Source organism: Penicillium oxalicum, chromosome I (assembly GCF_001723175.1).
Source record: "Penicillium oxalicum strain HP7-1 chromosome I, whole genome shotgun sequence".
NCBI classification, from domain to species: Eukaryota; Fungi; Ascomycota; class Eurotiomycetes; order Eurotiales; family Aspergillaceae; genus Penicillium; species Penicillium oxalicum.
Genome location: NC_064650.1, coordinates 2,417,484 through 2,435,650, shown reverse-complemented (window position 1 = coordinate 2,435,650; position 18,167 = coordinate 2,417,484). Strand labels below are relative to the sequence as shown.

The 18,167-nt window shown below is 51.0% G+C and overlaps 5 protein-coding genes across 5 annotated transcripts; 2 read left to right on the top strand and 3 right to left on the bottom strand.

The window, feature by feature from the left end:
* Positions 1–166: 166 nt before the first annotated feature.
* Positions 167–6,400, bottom strand: POX_a00830 (Separin; the record flags this gene model as incomplete). The annotated part of the gene is made up of 1 exon (XM_050109768.1): positions 167–6,400. The coding sequence occupies one exon, from the start codon at positions 6,398–6,400 to the stop codon at positions 167–169; it is 6,234 nt and encodes a 2,077-aa protein (XP_049973536.1).
* A 282-nt stretch (positions 6,401–6,682) lies between these two features.
* POX_a00829 (uncharacterized protein) lies at positions 6,683–7,406 on the top strand (the record flags this gene model as incomplete). Its single annotated transcript, XM_050109767.1, has 2 exons — positions 6,683–7,136; positions 7,231–7,406. The coding sequence occupies 2 exons, from the start codon at positions 6,683–6,685 to the stop codon at positions 7,404–7,406; spliced, it is 630 nt and encodes a 209-aa protein (XP_049973535.1).
* Positions 7,407–8,459: 1,053 nt separating this feature from the next.
* POX_a00828 (Calcium-binding mitochondrial carrier protein Aralar1) lies at positions 8,460–10,813 on the bottom strand (the record flags this gene model as incomplete). The annotated part of the gene is made up of 4 exons (XM_050109766.1): positions 8,460–8,950; positions 9,072–9,234; positions 9,293–10,474; positions 10,628–10,813. The coding sequence occupies 4 exons, from the start codon at positions 10,811–10,813 to the stop codon at positions 8,460–8,462; spliced, it is 2,022 nt and encodes a 673-aa protein (XP_049973534.1).
* A 2,454-nt stretch (positions 10,814–13,267) lies between these two features.
* Positions 13,268–14,407, bottom strand: POX_a00827 (uncharacterized protein; the record flags this gene model as incomplete). Its single annotated transcript, XM_050109765.1, has 3 exons — positions 13,268–13,972; positions 14,057–14,310; positions 14,374–14,407. 3 exons carry the CDS (start codon positions 14,405–14,407, stop codon positions 13,268–13,270), a joined length of 993 nt encoding a protein of 330 aa, XP_049973533.1.
* A 1,756-nt stretch (positions 14,408–16,163) lies between these two features.
* On the top strand, positions 16,164–17,030 carry POX_a00826 (uncharacterized protein; the record flags this gene model as incomplete). Its single annotated transcript, XM_050109764.1, has 1 exon — positions 16,164–17,030. One exon carries the CDS (start codon positions 16,164–16,166, stop codon positions 17,028–17,030), a length of 867 nt encoding a protein of 288 aa, XP_049973532.1.
* Between the last annotated feature and the right edge of the window lie 1,137 nt (positions 17,031–18,167).

Here is an 18,167-nt window from a genome sequence, read left to right as displayed (position 1 = left end):
TAAATGTAGAATAGACCTCCCCTCCCACCCTGGGGTAAAGTACAGATGCAACTAAACAAATAAACCGCGCTCTGCGATGATAGTATGAAACAAATGGTTATTGCAACAAAAAAGAATGCCGAAAAGAACAAAAAAAATTAAAAATAACAAGGAGATATCAACCTCCTTAATCCAAGAAGACCGGGACACCATAGACCACGGGTGCAGCTCCATTCAGATACTTCAGCACACACGACGCTCGAGCCCCTGCAACCGCATCGTCCAGACTCTTCTCGCTGGCGCGACGAGACTTGCCCTTCTTATCCAAGAGTCCCCACGTGTCAAACGTGGAGGTCGCGAATCGATCAATATCCTTATCCGTCACATCCCACAAGGTTGCTACCAAGGCTGGACTACCAGCTTGCAGATAGTTCATAGGTGTGCCGTAGGGCTCATATTCGCCCGCCTCGGTGAGAGTGCCACTGCTACAGCCCATCAAAAAGGCTACCGCACACTTAGTCAGGCGCTTGACGGTTCGTCCCCGGATGTATTGCGCGCCACTTCCGTGACCAAAGTACAGGAAGAGGTCCTTGGTCTCTAGTGCGGATCGGAATTCTTCTTCCGATGGTTCACGGTTAACCATCCCTGCCCAGGAATCCAACTTGGACAGCCCAGGCTCAAAGTTCTCTTGCGTCGTGCGCAGATCCCCCGTTGGATTGAGCAAATACGAGCCGGAAGTCCGTCGAATGACAGCCCCAGCCTGTGAGTCTCGGAAACGAAGGACTCGGTCGCGAAGACACTCGAGCGAAGGCACTCGGCACACGGGGAAGCCCTGGAGACAAGGGAGAGATTCCCATGGAAAGAGATGCAGAGCTTTGTCAAGAACGAGCACAGTGTGGCTCGGCGAGCTGGCAGCAATATCCTCCCGGGCAGCATCATGATAGCCTCGCAGAGCATCGAGGGTATCCACGACCATCATGTCAAAGTCAATTTCGTCGTAAGCGTTGCGCTCACCCTGGAATTGAAGAATATCCACCACAAAGTACAGGAGATCCATCAGGATATCATCGGGTTCCTCCTGGCTGTCCAAGTCACGCAGACCAATGAATAACTCGAGGACATTTTGGTGAAGAGTCAGGCGCGGCGAGGCGGCTTTGCCACCCTTCTGGCGCGAAGGAAGGTGTTTGTCGAGAATGCCTTGAAAGGCATCCGCAAATCGAGCAAATGCATCAGAATGCTTGGCCAGAGGCGAAAAAATTCCACGGAAGCCTCCAAACCAGACATTTTCCACGTTATGCAAAAGACTCTCCATGCGTTGATCCAACGCCTCACGATTGGTCCACCACTCCTTTTTCATCTGCTTCGTTGTCTGAGCTTTGGCAGCATGTGCGCTTTGGTTTGCTAACTTGATCAGCTCCCGCATCTCTTCTTTGCCGTCTTCAAACGTAAACTGCTCTTCCTCATCCTCGTCGGAATTGCCTCGCCGCAGAGGAAGACGGAGCAAGAATGGAGGGCGATTTTTCTGCAGGCGGGAGACATAAAATTCACTGCAGTCCGCGCTGAGGGATAGCGAGAGGACGTTCCAGTTTTCGGGCAGAATATCGATATAATTCTCAGCAAAGTTGGTGCAAATATCCTCATTCTTCCCCTCAAGTTGGGGCGCAGTGGTGGGCCAAAGAAGAGGATCGCCAAAATCGGATAATTGACGATCAAAGTCAATAGCAATATGTTCTCGGGCGAATGCTCCAACACGCCCGATTTCATTCATGTTCGCAGGCGATTGCACCCAGGTAGCAGCTCCTCCCGGGGTAGTGGCATGTGAAAGCATGGAGATTCGACTCATCAGCCGGGACGCAGCATGACCATCGAGCGTGGAGCCGAGGACAGTTGCCTCAGAGAAGACGCTAGTGAGGCACTCACTTGCTTTTGACAGCATCATCACAAAGTCCTCACTGGCTTTTTGTGCCTTGGTGCGCGTTGTTCTGGCTGGGGCGCGGGGCTTTTTCACCACCGAGGGCTTCACAGCTGCGGACGTGGTGAGCTCCCCACCTTTGACGGGAGAGGTCAATGAAGGCAAAGAGATGGTCGACTCAGGAAGCACACAGTATACCGCATGGCTGGCGAAATGACGGATAGCATCTGCAAGGAGATGCTCACTTTCCCCAATCTCGATAGAAACCTTGCTTTCTCTAGCAATCGCGCACTGTCGAGCTTCGATGAGAAGTTGAGCAGAGCCATCGAAATCACGAAGCGCACGTAAGCAATCGGCTTGCTGGCGGAGGATTAAGCTTCTCAGCCGCAGAAGAGTAGTCGACTGAATCTCCGGTGCAGGTGTCTTAGATGCGACAGCTCTCTTTGTCGTTCGTGATGCTGCAGCCGAGCTTGTAGCCCGGGTTCGTCGTGCTGGTGTAGCGGGAGCTGGTGCCGCCGCCGTTCTTCTGCTGCTGCTCCTTACTTGCAACTTGGTCATCTTCTCCTCTAGCGATGCCACGTTGGAACTGGCCAAAACGCTGATTGTATCCGAGTCGATGAGAGAAGTAATAAGCTTATCCCCTTCTTTTAAGACACGGAGCGCCTTGTCATGTTGGTCTTGTGATTCATAGAATGATGCAAGTGCCATGTGCAGAGACACGGTCTCAACGCTCGTTTGCAACTGCTTCGATGACTCGGAAGCTGCAGCAAGAAGCTCTTGGCCCTCGCTCAAATGGCCACCGAGAACTCGGTAGGATCCAAGCTGAGTTTGAGCAGCAATCAAGCGCACATTGGCATCAAGTGTCCGATCAATTTTCAACGCCTGCTCACCGTAGTAGATGGCATCCTGAAACAGCCCATGATGAGCTGATAAGGCTGCGAGATTCAACAAACTCGAATGATGCGATCCAAGATGAGGCCAAAAGGGAGCCCCCTGGACGTAAGTTGTGGAAATGGTAGATGAAGACCCGTTCTGTGACAGATCAATCTGGGCCACACCATCAGTGACGACTTCAACACTAGAAGCGGCGGACGAAGGCAAAGCTCGGTTCTGCTTCTTCTGTGCAAGCTTCTCGACCTTTGCCCAAATTCGGCAATTCAGCCGCACTGCCAACTTGGCAAAGTACAGAGCCTGAGTCATGGATCCCTGGGCGGTAGACAAGCGAGAGTGAATGAAGGCTGCATCCGCGATCAATCGCTCAACGGAGATTTTTGCGAGGCCGGTCAGATTAATCAGTTCTTTTGAGTCACGGCTCCCGTCATAGAATGCCCGGGCCGCGGAGAGTACAGAGGCTGCTTTCTCAGTCTCACCAGTTTCTAGCAGGTACTCCACCCGGGCTAGTTGGTACGCGATCTTGGCAATGAGGGAGGTGTTCTTGTGTTCAACATACTGCTCACCGCGTGTGAGTAAATCCCCAGCCTTTTGACAGTGCCCAAGCCGGCAGTGTTGCAGGACTAGACGAGCAAGTATGCAGATCGCATCGGAGAAATCACCGAACTGCTGGAGCTCTACAGCGCGAAGGATCAGCTCAAGAGCGGAGAGCTGGGGTTTCCAAAGGCTGTGAATTTCGGTGTAATCAACCAAAGCCTTCAACTGGAGAATCCAGTAGTCCACATCTGTGATGCACGTGGATAGTGACTTGGAATCAGAGCACTGGCGAATCATAGCAGACCACGAAGAAAGCGTGTCGTTCAACTCAGAATCAACGATTCTCCCGCGGTGAAAACCAATGACCATGCGAAGCGAATTGATGATGTGAGCCTCGAAAGCCGCCAAGTCAGAGTCTTGACCAACACCATGACCACATTTGAGCGCCTCAGCGCCTTCTTCCAAAACTTTGCTGGTGAGATCGGCACCCAAGGCAACAGGATGCTCCAATGAAAACCGCAGAGCAAAAAGAAGCACTCGGGCGTAGCGGAGGTGGTGAGCATGAGCGGCGTAGAGATCCAAAGCCGAACGTACAAGCGGGCTCAGAATTGACTGGAATTCGTCATCACTTGGGGCGTAGCTGCGTAGGTCACAAAGGAGTCCGATCTGCCATTCAAGAAGCATCCCCCGCTGCCCAGCCTCCAATTGCGCATTATCATAAACGGATGACGACGACTTGGTTCGTTTTTTTCGTAATTTCAACTTCAAAAAGGCTGACAAGACACGGCTAAAAGCAAACGCAGAACTTTTGGGATCGTGCTCCAACGAGCTTGGACTGGCGCCGGGGCTCATTTTGCCAACTTCGTCGAGAATTCCCCCCTCTATATACTCCGAAAGAGACGATTTGAAGGCTTGCTCGGCATCATCATACTTGGACGCATCCAAGTAGACATGGGCGGTTCTCTCGAATTTGAGGGCGGCGAAAGCAGTTTTGCGGTGGTTGAGTGAACACGAGGAGAGAAGCTGGGTCGACTGCTTCAGAAGAGGAAGAAGCTCTCGATAGCTTTGGCCTGCTTCCTTTTCTTTGACAAAACGAGACCAATACAGATTGGAAAGCTTGACGAGCGCGGCGCTGATGCTTTCCATCAGAGAGGTATCCAGCTCCGTCCCTTCCGTGGTTTCGATACTCGTCAGAAGGCGATGAGAATCAGTCAGAATAGACAGCATATCTGCCCAGGGTGGCCTTTGGGACATAATTGACAGCCGTCCGATGGCAACTGCAGAGTCCACGCCGGCGAGGATGATGCTCTTCGACATGGCAATGCGAGAGTCGTACATTTCCTGGTCCTTTTCATCACACTCTTCCACCGGTGGTCGGCCCACGTAGCGCCGCAACAATCTCAAGAAAGCCTGGAGGTACTCGCGCATATTTGAAGCAATCTCATTCTTGTCAGCATTGCTGACTTCCGATTTGTTCATCGCATCACCGAACCAAGCTAGAGCAAGCTTTTTCAACCTCGCAGCTTCGACGAGCAATTCGTCCAAATCACTCACGTTTCCCCGAAGTTGCATACCCAAGGCGGTGCTGGCCTCTGAAATGGCCTTCAACGCTCCCTCGGAAAGCTTCTGGGATCCTTTCAGACCTTGAAAGTACACCGCAGCAATCTTGCACCTGACGGTAGCTAGAGCAAGACTCTGCGCATTGAAAAATGGAATGACAGCTTTATTGAAAAGCTTCAATGACTCGTCAAAGCACTCCGCATCCAGAGCAAGCTGTCCCAAAACAGTCATTATCCTGGCAGAAGCAGTGATATCCTTTGTTTCCTGGCGCTGCTTCTTGACATCGGCCATTGTGGTCTGGATTCGAGTAATGGTCTTGAAAATTGCTCCAAATTCTGACTTTTCAACACTCTTGCTACGGTGTGAAAAACTGCCGAGGTAACGAAGCAGCGGATCGATAAGCTCCTTAGCTTCCTGGCAGACATGCCCGGAAAACTTCCAGCTCAGAGTGCGGATTTCGAGAGACAAGAGTTGAAGATTGAGAATAGAGATTGGCTGCAGAGAGTCCCTTGTTGTTGCTTCATCGGTGGACACGGACTTGCTAGGGCATAGCGAAAGTATTGTGTTGGAAAGAAGCTGTAATTGCAGCGCCGCTTTTTCACTCGTCAAATTCCCGGACTGCATGGCCGCCATTATAATAGATCCAGGACTGCTGGGGTCCGCGAGCTGTAGAAAAGGAATCAGGCGTGCAGTTGTCGATGGCTTCTTCTCAGCGACGAGCAGTCGCATCACGTTCGCGTGATACGGAACCAAAAGTCCGTACACCGATTCCGCATGGGCGATATTTGAAAAAGTCAAAAGATCAGACATGCGCTCCTTGCTCGTATCTTCCTCCGAGAGGTCTTTGTTTGATCCGGTCTGTTTCCCTGCGTCCCTCGCATCCAGGTATTGTTGAATTCTTTTTTTCAGAGATCGGAGTTCCTTGCACGCCATTTCATTCAGTCCCAAAGTGATCATTTTTCCAGCCAGAACGCAGGCACCTTGTTCAAGTTGCATATTCGGAATTTCGGTGGAGGGCTGTTGGTCGGTCTTGAGTGCGCGCAATGTAGCCAGAGCCAGTCTGGCGCATTCCGCCGTCGAGGCCACGCCTTTGTCAACGACGGAGCCATTGGTCCTGCCCGACTTGACCGAGACAGTATCCGGGGCAGCCGTCTGTCTCCTCGATGTCGTAACCTTCGACGCGTCTGTCAGAGTCTTCAAAGTCGCATTGAACACTTCCGTCGCTAGCACAAGTTTCTCCTGAGGCGACAGCGCGGGCCCATCCTGGTCGACGAGATGTAGCGTAATATCGGTCGCAGGTCGCGTCTTCGTTGTCCTCGTGGTCTTTGCTCGACTCGTCGTTGTTGTTGAATCCTTTGTGGTCTTGGTCGCCCGACGAACAGGCTTCTCAGGCGCCTTTGACGATCCGCGGAGCAATGTTTGGAGGGACAACACGGTGACATCTGAGCAGGTCGAGGTTGATCGCACAGCCTGCTTGACAGACTCGAACATCGAGTTGTTTGGTAGTACGGTAACCGCCATGGTGTACAAGAATGGCAGGTTTCCTCGATTCCAGCCGATGTCATTGACTGTCCTTTGAATGTCAAAGCGTGCCACTAATACCACCACCGGCCTGTCCCGCGGAAGAGCCAAAATGGCCGCGTTGTCGCAGCAACAACACGCACTATTCCATATACAGTATTCACACCTTACAGCCTCAGGCACCAGGCATCCACACCTTTGCCCGCTATTCTCCGCAATGTTGGCGCCGGCGCAGAGAGAGAGAAAACAGCACTCAGCGAAACAAAATCTAATCGCATAACAATGAGCATGCCGTTCCGTCTCAAGCCTTCGGGCCTTAAAAGAGCCCTTTTCCAAAAGACCTCAGTATCATCTCACATCGCCAACTCTGCCCGCACAACGAGATGTCGTTCCTACGCTACCTCTACCTCCGAGCGCCTTCCGAAGATCGCAAACACATCAGTCTGGACGGCCATGGTGCCCAGGTTCATGATGAGGAATCGCAAGGCACGCAAAGCTGGTGAACCCAAGGAATGGAATCCAGCTACTTTCTATATCGTCATGTTCACATTGATCGGCTCGCAAGCCATTCGCCTGCTTACGTTGAAGAACTCATACACCACGTACTCTCGCTCGGCCGATGCCAAGATCAAGTTATTGAAAGATGTCATTGAGCGCATCCAAAGGGGTGAAAAGGTCGATGTGGAGAAATTGTTGGGGACGGGCGACGAGACAAAGGAACAAGAATGGGAAGATGGTAAGTGTTTCAATGCCGGTCCTGCGCGGTCGGAGGAGTATGAGAGAAGATCGAGTTGAATGAATACTAATTGTGATCATTCGACGCTTGACAGTTCTTCGGCAAATTGAGGAGGAAGATGCTCTCTGGCACGCAAGACAAAAAGCTTTGAAAGAGAAGGAAACCCCTGCTCCAGTGGTTGAAACGAAACAGCCATCCACGCGTGAGACGCCAAAGGATGAAGAGACTGCGAAGAGCACGCAGGGAAGTCGAAAAGTCAACTTCTTCTAAAAAAAACAATCCATTTTGTGGGATCAACTCGTTCATACACTTCCATCAAAAGATCAAACAGGGCCGCATTTCTCAAAGGTGACCGGGTTGACTTGATATAGCCGGCGAGGGATCTGCGACTGAATCCCTGCAAGGCTTCAAAGTCTAGATGGACATTGACTCCAAGTCTCAAGATCGGGAGTGCAGAGCTGGCACTTTGCAAGACCTTCACACTACAAGTGTCGGTACGGGTGGTCTCGTGTATTTTACCAAACTTGTATATATCATCTTGGCAGACATAAATAACATCCATGTCGGGCGCTCGACATTCAAATCCATCGCAGAGTTGCGATCTGTGAGACACGGGATGGCTAGGTTAGGTAAATGCATCTGTTTAGTTGGCAGTGTAAAGCCTCTTCGTTAGGTCGGAGTCCAGATTCAGGTTAGCAACTCCCCTGACACAACTTCTCTGCGTATCAAGAGTCCTCGGATTGCGCAATATATCATTATTTGAGGTGTGCGGGCATCGGATATGATGGACAAGAACCTATGAATGGGACGCATGGAAATTGCAAGCAACCTCAAGAATCTTGATATATCTTCCTGTCTTTCCTGTCTAGATCTATCTCTTTTCAATACAGTACAAATAGATGAATCAAGTCCTAGCCAAATGCCAGGGCTCAATCGGTATATCTCTGGCAGAGATCACCAGTGAATAAACTCAAACATCTTCCCCGGTTGACAAAACATACACCCCCGTTTTTTGGTCACAGACATAATCAAGATGCAAAGGTTGAGAAAGTGTCACGAAGCGAGGGAGCCTATCGGGAAAACCTCAGGCTCAAAAGTACAGGGCTGAGGAAGAATCGTCTTAGAAACCAAACTGACAGAATGAACGAGCAAAAATGAGAAAGTGTAATAAAAAACATCTGATGCTAAACCGGATGGAGGGTGAGAGAGAGCAAGTTTCAAAGGCGATGAGCACTCCAAAACAAATGAGAGAATGAAAACTGAGAAATCAAATGTTCCTTGGTGAGACCAGGCTCATGTCGCGGTGGGTTCAAAGGCTCCGAATTACTGCTTCGAAGGCTGCATGAACTTGGGCCAGTTCTCGGGCCGAGGGACCTGCACTCGGCCAATGTTCTGGTCCACATCCAGAATGAGCTTCAAAGCATTGCGGGACCGAAGGTAGGGGAGAGGAGCTTTAGCACCCTGCAGACCAACGCCAGGCTCAACCTGCCCGGTGGGAGAGAGGTCCTCCTCCGACCCGGGCATGGGGAGCATCTTCTGGAGGACTTCATACGCGGCCAGGGTGAAACCAAACTGCGGCGATGAACGCAGGATACGAGCCGGGCCACCCTTGAAGAACGCTTTGAGACCTTCCTCCTTCCACACGGTCGTGGCACAGTGGCGCAGACCGGTGTATTTCGTCTCACCCTTGCGGGCTTCGACCTGCAGACGGGTCTTGATCACGTCGCAGGGGGTGGTCAAGTACGCGGCGGGCATACCGGCGATAGCACCGGCCGTCAAAAGCTGGACGACACCGAGCTTGTTTGTGTGGCGGTCTCACCGAAGAAATCAGACTTCAGGTGAGCATATGTAGGGAAGTAGATTGCCGAGAAGGGCACTTTGTGGCAGTTAGTCTCATGGAAAACTCTCATTGCAAAGTGAATATGGCATTCTTACCGTCACGGAGCAAACAGGCACTGGCACCCTTGTAGAGACCCACCAGACCAAGGTTCTTCACGATCCAAAGGGCAGAACGGCGAGGAACACCCTCGACATTCTTTGCGATTTCACCCTGGACCTGGAGACGAATCTTGACGATCTCCAGGGGATTGGTGAAGACCTAAAAGAGGGGGTTTTAGCTTTTGATTGAGGAATGCCTAGAAGTGTTGCAAACTTACCACTTGACAAGCACCAGCGGTACCACCGGCCAAGATCTCGTGGGGGTACCACATCTTGCCGGTGTCCTTATCGGTAAGGGCACCGCGAACGAGGTCATTCACCGTGAGCTTGATCGCCTTCTCCGGGGCCACACCAATCAACTGAGGAATGACACCCGAGTACAATCCGCGGAAACCCTCGTTCCGAATGACCTTCTTGGCGCAGTCGAGCGAGTTGTTGTACAGGCGCTCACCCGGACGGGTGGATCGCTGGTTTTGCATACGAGTCTTGACCAAGTCGATGGGGTACACCATGAAGGCGCCGAACGCACCCGCCAAACTACCCAGAGCAAAGTGATGCGCCGACTCCAACACGCTGTGAAGGAAAGTCTTGGTCTTGGCCGCCACCGCATCAGCCGCTTGACCGGCGACGGCAACGGGGATGCGCCATGAAGCGTCAATGACCTTGGCAAAGTCCTTTTGTGACAAGCGACCCGAGGGGGCCTCCAGCCCAGCGAAATGGAACAGAATATCCGCCTCCATGGGGGTGAACATGGAGAAGCGCGTGATACGGGCAGCCTCGTCGAGGAAGTCAGAGCGGGTGATCTTGCCGTCGCTGCTCTTGTTGGTGGCTTCGCGGACAATGAGATCGATGATGTCCATCTCGCGCATAACATTCTGGAAGGCACGAACGGTGGCGTAGGAAATCCGGTTGCTGTTGGAGATGTTGCAGAGCGTGGGCAGGTTCTCGAGCAGGTGATCGGAGAGCTTGTGTTTGGAGGTTTCCAGGATGATGCGCTGGAACTCCTCGGGCTCGATATAGCCATCACCGTTCTTGTCGAACATGTGGAAAGCCTGGCGGATACGCTCTCCCTGCAGACCCCGGAGCATCTGAGAGAATTGAGGGTAGGTCATATCATGGCGGGACTTGTTCCGACCAGTATACAGCGAGGCCCACTCGGAGTTCCAGTCGAAGGGAATGCTGTCGGCGCTCTTGTTCAGATTGTACAGTCCCTTCAAGCTCTCCCATTTCACCGTACCGGTTCCCTCGGTATCGAACAGTCGGAAGGCGATCTCATATTCTGCATCCGGCTTCGCAAGGAGGTTCTCGAAGGTGGCCCAGTCGGAGAGGCTCAGCTTGCCGGTTTGTCGTCGGTCTGCCACGCGGAAGAGGATGCCGTATTGCTCGCGTTTGATTTTGTGCTAATTGGACACAAGCGAAAACATGAGTCAGTGGGGTCCCGGGATCTTCTTGCGCGTTTGGAGATGGGTTGGAGATCCGGAGAAAGCAATGCAGACGGGATGGGATTATCGGGATGACGGCGGATGGAATCATCTCAAAAAAAATTCACTCACATAGTCCTCTTGCTTCGGGGCCACGGCCTCAATGAATGCATCCTCGTTCATGTACAGCTCACCATTTTCATCTTTTTGCGCATGGCGTATGAAGTTTGCGCGGGCTTGGTGCGACAGCTCCGGCGCCTCTGTGCTGTTGCTGGTGCCGACCAGCGTTTCCTTGACTGTCTCCTTGACGCTCGTCATTGTGTCACCGAACAGGGTGTGAGACGGGAAGGTGGTTTGTGATAGGGAGGAGAGTCGAGGAGGAAAGGCCACCACCCAAAGTTGACAATCTGGGGGAAGGGATGGAGGAGGGGGGGGATCCGGAAAGTGAGGGAAGACTGGAAGGTGGAGAAGAAATGGGGACTGGGTTGACTCAAAACGGGACGATGAGTTCCCCGGAGTGCGTTTGATTGACGATAATCCAGCCGGCGTGATCCCGTGTGGCTGCACGCGCTGGGCGGATGTCTGATTAGGATTGGATTTCTCGATTTTGACATGAAATTGAGAAATTGGGCGTTGATTACAGAGTCAATTGCTTGTCAGATGACCCTGGAGCGCATTCCTGACTCTTAAATTGTTCTACTCATCCGGCAGGGCCTCTCATCTCTCTTTTACTACAGACTTGGACTTTTGTGTACATTGTTTCTTTTTGGGGCCGAGTGAGAGTTTTTCACCGCCCCTGGGGGGGGCGTGACGGCCCTTTGACTGGGGGGGAACCTTTTCTGCGTGGAGGCAATTCGGAATTTAACCGCCATCAGGGAAAAACTTAGATGTCCGAGTATCTTCGACCACCAACACCCGCTACCCCGTTTTGATGACTGACTTGATGAGATCCTCAATTTGTGAATTTACGGCCTCTAGACTTTGGATACTAGTCTTGATTGTGTCATATATGTGATTCCGTCTCCGATGAAAAGAAAATGGGTAAAAAACATCCGTATTCCAGTCGTACGCTGAGGTACTCCGTTGCTTGAGACACGATACTAGTGTACTTTTTGGAGGTACCTGGTACCTACCCCAGCCGCACCATTGCCACCAAGAGCCACGGTTCAAGACGCAATCCAGCCGATGATGTACTACCACCACCGGGTCGTCTGGAAAATATCTCTCTGCCAAAGGACACATTCCTGGCCAATTACCTTGAGGAGAGCGATTGGTAGGTGAGATTGATGATATGGATAGATATGACCCTGGGGGTCAACTTCTGAAATTATGCAATGGCACACGCCAATCTCGGGATAATGCTACCACCTCGAGCTATCGGCAATGTTTTGAAAGGCTCCAATAGAAACCCATGTACAGACCAGTCATCAAAGGGGACTGTACTACTGTCAAAAATGTCCAACAACCTTAGCCGTGGGGCTCAACTCCGACCAGGTGACCTGAGGAACTTCCCGAGTGAGACTGTCGGAAGGGTGAAACCGGAGCCTTTCTGAGCCATTCACATGTTGCTCACGAAAATGCATCCTATTTCTCTGGACACAAGGAACGATCGGCAAATCATACAGATCATGAGAAGTGCCTCCAGTAGTAGGTCATACAGGAACTGTCTCCCCGAGATGGGTATGTATCATCGGGGCAAATGCCATGCATAAGGCAGCCAGCGCTCGTCCGAGACAATGATCCTCCCCAATGGATCTATCCGTCAGTCCTAGTCATCTTACTATGGAAAGCTCCTCTCCCTTCGGGTGCCGCCGTGATCGGTGCGGGACGGAGCAAAAGACCCCAAAGCGGGTCTCCCTGCAACGAGCAGGCTGAAAGTGCAAAGCCGCGCGACTGGCTGCCGAGGGACGAGTTGGAGACGGCCTCGTCGGTCTCGGCCCAACTCCGGTCGTGGACCTTCTCCGCAGCTCTCCTCACGGCAGCTCACCGTGGCCTGGAATGGGGAAAGATCCTGGAGGGGAGGGGAAAACGAGTCAGCCATGCACCATTCGGACTTGAGGTGTCCTTGAGTGGCCCGGTGTACGGGTGGCAGACTGCCCTGCAGCACGGATCCGCCAGGACACAACTACACACCACTGTGCATATGGCCAGACCGAGAAAGGTTGAAGAAATCAGCACAGAAGGCACTATACTCAATTCGGATCGATCTGTGAGATCGACCGGATGTGCAAGGGTCGGCAGCACAGGAATTAGTCTTGCAACGTCTCTCAAGCCCAAGACGCCATTCAGGTGGAAAACATCGACTGTCCTATAATACATATTTCATCTGTCTTCCTTCCACCCGTGGCGGATTGCCTTTTGACCGTTACACGCTTACCATATGCTGGTCTGGTCGCGTGCTGGCTCAAGTTTCAGACGGTCATAGCATCTCACGGGACACTTCTACACTTGAGAACCGTCAATCCGACAAGATTCCCCATCACGGCCCTCCTCGCTAGGATATCGGAATGCAGCTGAATCTCTCCCACTGCACAGATCTTGCGTCGAGTAGACCCGCGTGAACCTGCCTAAAAGAGCGCACCCGATCAGTGACACCTCGAATCGCAGTTTAAGAAATCTGACCGACAACAGCAATATCAAGATCGTGGCAGCTGCGGAGAGCGCATAAGAATATGTATTAATCCTCTCTTGAGTACAATTTTCAACGGCTCTGGTCACTGGGGCAGATAAGCCTCGGCGGTGTCCACGCCACTTTGACCAGGTTGGTTTCGCCTACCGAGGCTTCTCCAACCGAAGGCAGCGGAGGAAGACCTTCTCGACCGGCAACAGAACCAACATCACCCGATTTAACCCATACGCACTCGCGACGACCGCAACGCCGACCACCATGTCAAGAACAAAATGATTTGCTGTCGCAACCACCGTCAACCCCATCATCATGGGCCAAACCGGCGCGATCAACCGAAGCATCGTGTGCGGACTGAACGCCACAGTGCAACACGCAAGGAAGACCGACGCTCCGAAATGGAGCGACGGCATCGCAGCGATGGTCAATTGGAACTTATTGTGCGTCCAGGCGGATCCTGCCGTACTCTTGTGGAGCACATCGTCAAATCCAAATTCCTTAGGAAGCAGACGTGGAGGCGTGCATCGCCAAAGAGTCACGATGAAAAAGGCAAAGATGTTCATCAGTGCCAGGGAGCGTCGGATCGCTTCATATCGGCGGCGTGGAAATGACGTGTAGCTGTAGACGTAGAATGCGACCCCGACGACGATGTGAGAGTAGTAAATGATCGCAAGCACGCGCATTACCCGGGGGGCTTGGGTGAGGATGAATTGCTGAAGGGTGAGCTCGATATCGATTTTGAGAATGTGCTCGAGATGAAGGAGCTGGATCGCGTGTTTCTCTGCCTTGGCAAAAGTAGCTTCATTGCCGTCGATGAGGCGTGCTGAGACGGCACGGGCGCCTTGGTAGACCTTTTTGCCCGTCCATGCTATATATTAGCGGGGTGACCGACCGGTAGGGAAAGCCCAGGGCCGGGCTTCCAAAAGATTGCTTACCCAATAGATCAAAAGCCAGTACCAAATCTCCAAAATGAAGGGAAACTTTTTCAGCACACGTGATGGAATATTGAGTCGTGATTTGCGCCGGTGTGCCTTAAACGCGGCTTCTTCCGTAGACACATCTCCGTCATCCCAGGATCCTTCCGTGGGTTCGTGACGCAGAAATGGTGTCCGAACAGGGTCTTCAACATCAAAGCGAGGACAGACAGTTCTATTGATCCAGGCACCTAACGTGAGTAAAGAGGCAATGGCTGGAATCTACAAGTCAGCGTTGCGCGTGGTGGCGCATGATCAGATCCACAGGGCTGACGCACCAAGCGGCTCCAAGACATTCTTCAGAGCCCCCATTGCATGCGAGACACTGCCGAGCTCGAGGCCGGGCACGCTGAACTGAATTCGGCACGATCAGTCCCTCAATTGTGGGCAAAGGACGAGTATTCGCAGGAAAAAGAATGTTAAACAATGGATATCATTGAAAAGAATGTGGTTGGTTTTTAAACGCGATGCGCAAAAACAAGGTTGAATGGAGCTGGTCCGGTGGTAAACAGGATTTACATAGTGGTTCCTCGGCAGTCTCGGGACTGGCGATCACCGTTCTTCGAAGATTCGGAGCTTTAACCTTCTTCTTCTTTGCAAGACCACTGAACGAGGACTCTCTCAATTGGGTTCCTGCCGAGATCGTGGCTTGCACTTGACTCGGTCAATCACGCAACACGTGCATGCAGGGAGACGCGCATTGAATCTTCTCGTGGAGTTCAGCATTCCTGTATACGTTCGCCAATGCGGAGTTGTGCACTTATTCTTGTAAGCTGTTGGCAGCTGACTCATGGACGAGTCCTAACAGATGCTCTTTGAAGTTATGAATAGCCATTGAGATATACCGTAAGGCGTACTTATTTGACACCAATCTAAAACACAGTGGCCGATATTTCTATGAATTCTCCATGAATGAGGCGAAATTGATTTGTGCATGTCATCGAATCAACGGCAAAATGCTTGGGGCCCCACTTTTAGTATGAGCTCATTTGCGTATCTGCGTATCATTTTCTTTCCTGGCTGAATGGGCATTTTGATAGACATCCAACTTTAGTCAAGAATTTGCAGGACCTTTGTCTGCTATTACTTCATGTTGTAGAATCAATCAGGGAAAGCTGTAACTTGGCGTCAGTGCTATTTGTCGAACCTAACAGCACCTTTCGGCTTTCCATGGACACGTGAATAAGGTATAGCGTCATGCAGAAGATAAATGCCTCCCTCGTTCAATTCCCAACAAAGGGATACCTATGTCTGAAGCAGAAAGATTTTTTTTTATTGGTAATGGGCGAAGTAGGCCCGTTTCGTGTGCTCGAGGTCTCACTATCTGTCATGGCGCTACCCGAAGGGCAGCTACGTACGCCAAGGCGATGCGCTGTAGCTACATTTTGTACTCGAGGCCGAATGCTTGTTTGAGCAGATGACTGCGCAAAGCGAGCAGGTGTGCCGAATCTCAATGGAAAAATTCCGGCCTCGCAGTAGAAGGCATTAGCATTTCGATGATGGGAACTGATCTTCCATAGCTACTGGGGCTACCGAAATTCTCGTAGATGATTTTAAAACAAGGTTCAAAAGCCTGTGTGTAGGTGATGGGTGACTCTTGCAATTCGAGGCCCAGCTTGCTGATACCTATATGTCGCTTTAAAGCGTAAGAACTTGACCGAAAGTACGAAATACTTGGGTCATAAGGCTTGGCCGAGCGTATGGGTCTCTCTACGAGGCGCCTTGAGCCTCCAGTTAATACCTATCAACCCTGTAACAACAAAGCTGCCACCAGCAAAGAGGGCTAGAAATCAAAATCCCCGATGATTTTCTTGCACGCTGGTCTCAAAAATTGCCCTTGTATATCCGCGATATCTGACCCTCTGGATTAAGGTACTTCTTGTCAAATGCGTAAGAGCAGCCTAACCCAAAGTAGTGTCCGCTTGGTGCTTAGCGCCCGTCATCACAAGTCGTTGAACTTAAGAGAGGCTTAAACCCTACCACAAATCTCCAAGGCAATACAATCAATATTTTGGAGCCTCGCATTCTCGAAGAAAAGAACGCAGACGGTACGTCGCTGAAAAGAAAAATGGAAGAGCACTCGTCACAGTCCGCCCTCACTCGGGCCTTTGCGCTCCCTGAGATAGTGAGGGCAATCATGGGCCAAATGGACATGAGTACCCTGATCAAATGTCAACGAGTCTGTCGCGCCTGGACAAAGACTATTCAACTTTCTACGTCGCTACAGCAGAACCTTTTCTTTCTTTCCCGGGAAGATCCATTCCAGAAGACGTCTTGGGTCTACAATCCACTCCTCGCAGAGATATTTCCATCGTTCTTTCCCCCGTCTACCACGACCGAGACATCCGTGAATTTTGAAACTGTTGAATTTGCCAAGAATTCCGAGTCTATGAGGATCTTTCTACGCCCGGAAGCAAGTTGGCGGCGTATGCTGACCACGCAACCACCTATACGCAAGGTCGGAGGGTTCGCTTGGGGTTGCAACATGTTTGGCTGTTGGTGGTCACAGACCAAAGCTGAACCCCTCAAAGATGGGCTTCGCATGGGTCTGCTCTTCGAGACTCTTCTTTCCGAAAGTGGTCCATACTGGAAACATCAGACGTGGTGGATTGTTTTCGGGGGCCCAACGCCCATCAATGCACCCAGGGTGATCGTGGCACACCGCACTTGCTCGCATTACAGCAGCTTCAATTCAGATGGAACTCAAATGATTCATGAGCTTGATCTTACACTTGTGACAGTGGGGCACACCTCCTGCATCGAGGATGATTCGTATGAATCCGACGAATCCGAGTGCCCACCGGATTATGCTAAAAGCGTCAAACCGGCTAAGGAATTCACATGGGAGAAGCTCCGTGCATGTTATCAGGATCTGGGAGTAGACCTGTCGAAACTACGGATGATAGAGTACAACCAGGGATACGAAGACCATTAGTGAGAGCTGATCATGATGTGTGTCAATCTTGGTTTGAATGTGGCCGAGAGGGCTGTCTTGGAGATCCAGTGCTCCGCTTCAGTGTGCTTTCGAATCCTACGACAGTGCGACCTTAGATCCTCTCCACTACGGTCCCATTAAAAGCTCTACAGGAACAGAGGATCAGAAGATCCTCACACGAAAGGAACGCGTCGGCATTGATCGTTAATATGATCTTTGCTTTTGGCTGTTTATTATACACGGTAAATAGTTCTTTCCACATTTGATGCCATTTTTAGATAGTCCAAGGTGGCTTGCCAAGGCCATCAAACTTGGGAAACCCAGGTGTCCGTGATAAAGCCACAACGCTTTACTAATGTATCGTGCATACATAGCTTGTGTACACTCCGAAGGAAACGAGCGCGACCATTTCGGCTCATATTCAGCATGAGAAGTAACCAGAATACATGGAGTCTTCTCGGATCACGGGGTTTCAGACCATATAATACAATTCAGCTACAAAGATAGGCCCTTTGACTACTCAGTACGCACAAAAGCACTGTTTTATCCTTATCAACCATACCTCTACCAGTGAAGAGAACACTATCAACCATTAACTCTGTCATTAGGTCAATATCTTCCAGTTCCTCTTGTTCATCAAAATCTACCGTTAACTCGAGTCTACAGTGGAATGTGCCATGGGGTTATAAAAAAACCGCTATATCATGTCGGTAGGATATATCGTTATCCCACTTTAGAGTGTGGCGCTATCAGAATACTGTCAGTCCTAGGGAAGAAGATCCATTTTCCTCCCGTCTTTCTATGTATTTCTATTGAAAACGATGTTTCTGGTAATTGAAAGTAGTCTTCTGGGTTTAGTTTTCTCCCTCTTCTTCCTTTCTTAATTGATTTTTGGGGTTCTAAAGGGCATCTCACAACTATGATATGGAGGTTGAGAAATCGGATTTTACACGCATAGGTATTGTTTTCACATATACTATGGGATGGCATTGGCAGTGAAATTTTTATCTTGCCCAGCTAGCCGTCACGTATGGGTGCGCATGCCGCCTTCGATCAATGTGGTTGGCTTCCACGTGAACTTTGGAGAGCTTTGTTGCGTCCAACCTAGTGGGTCGAGATCTTGGATGAAGAGGCTAA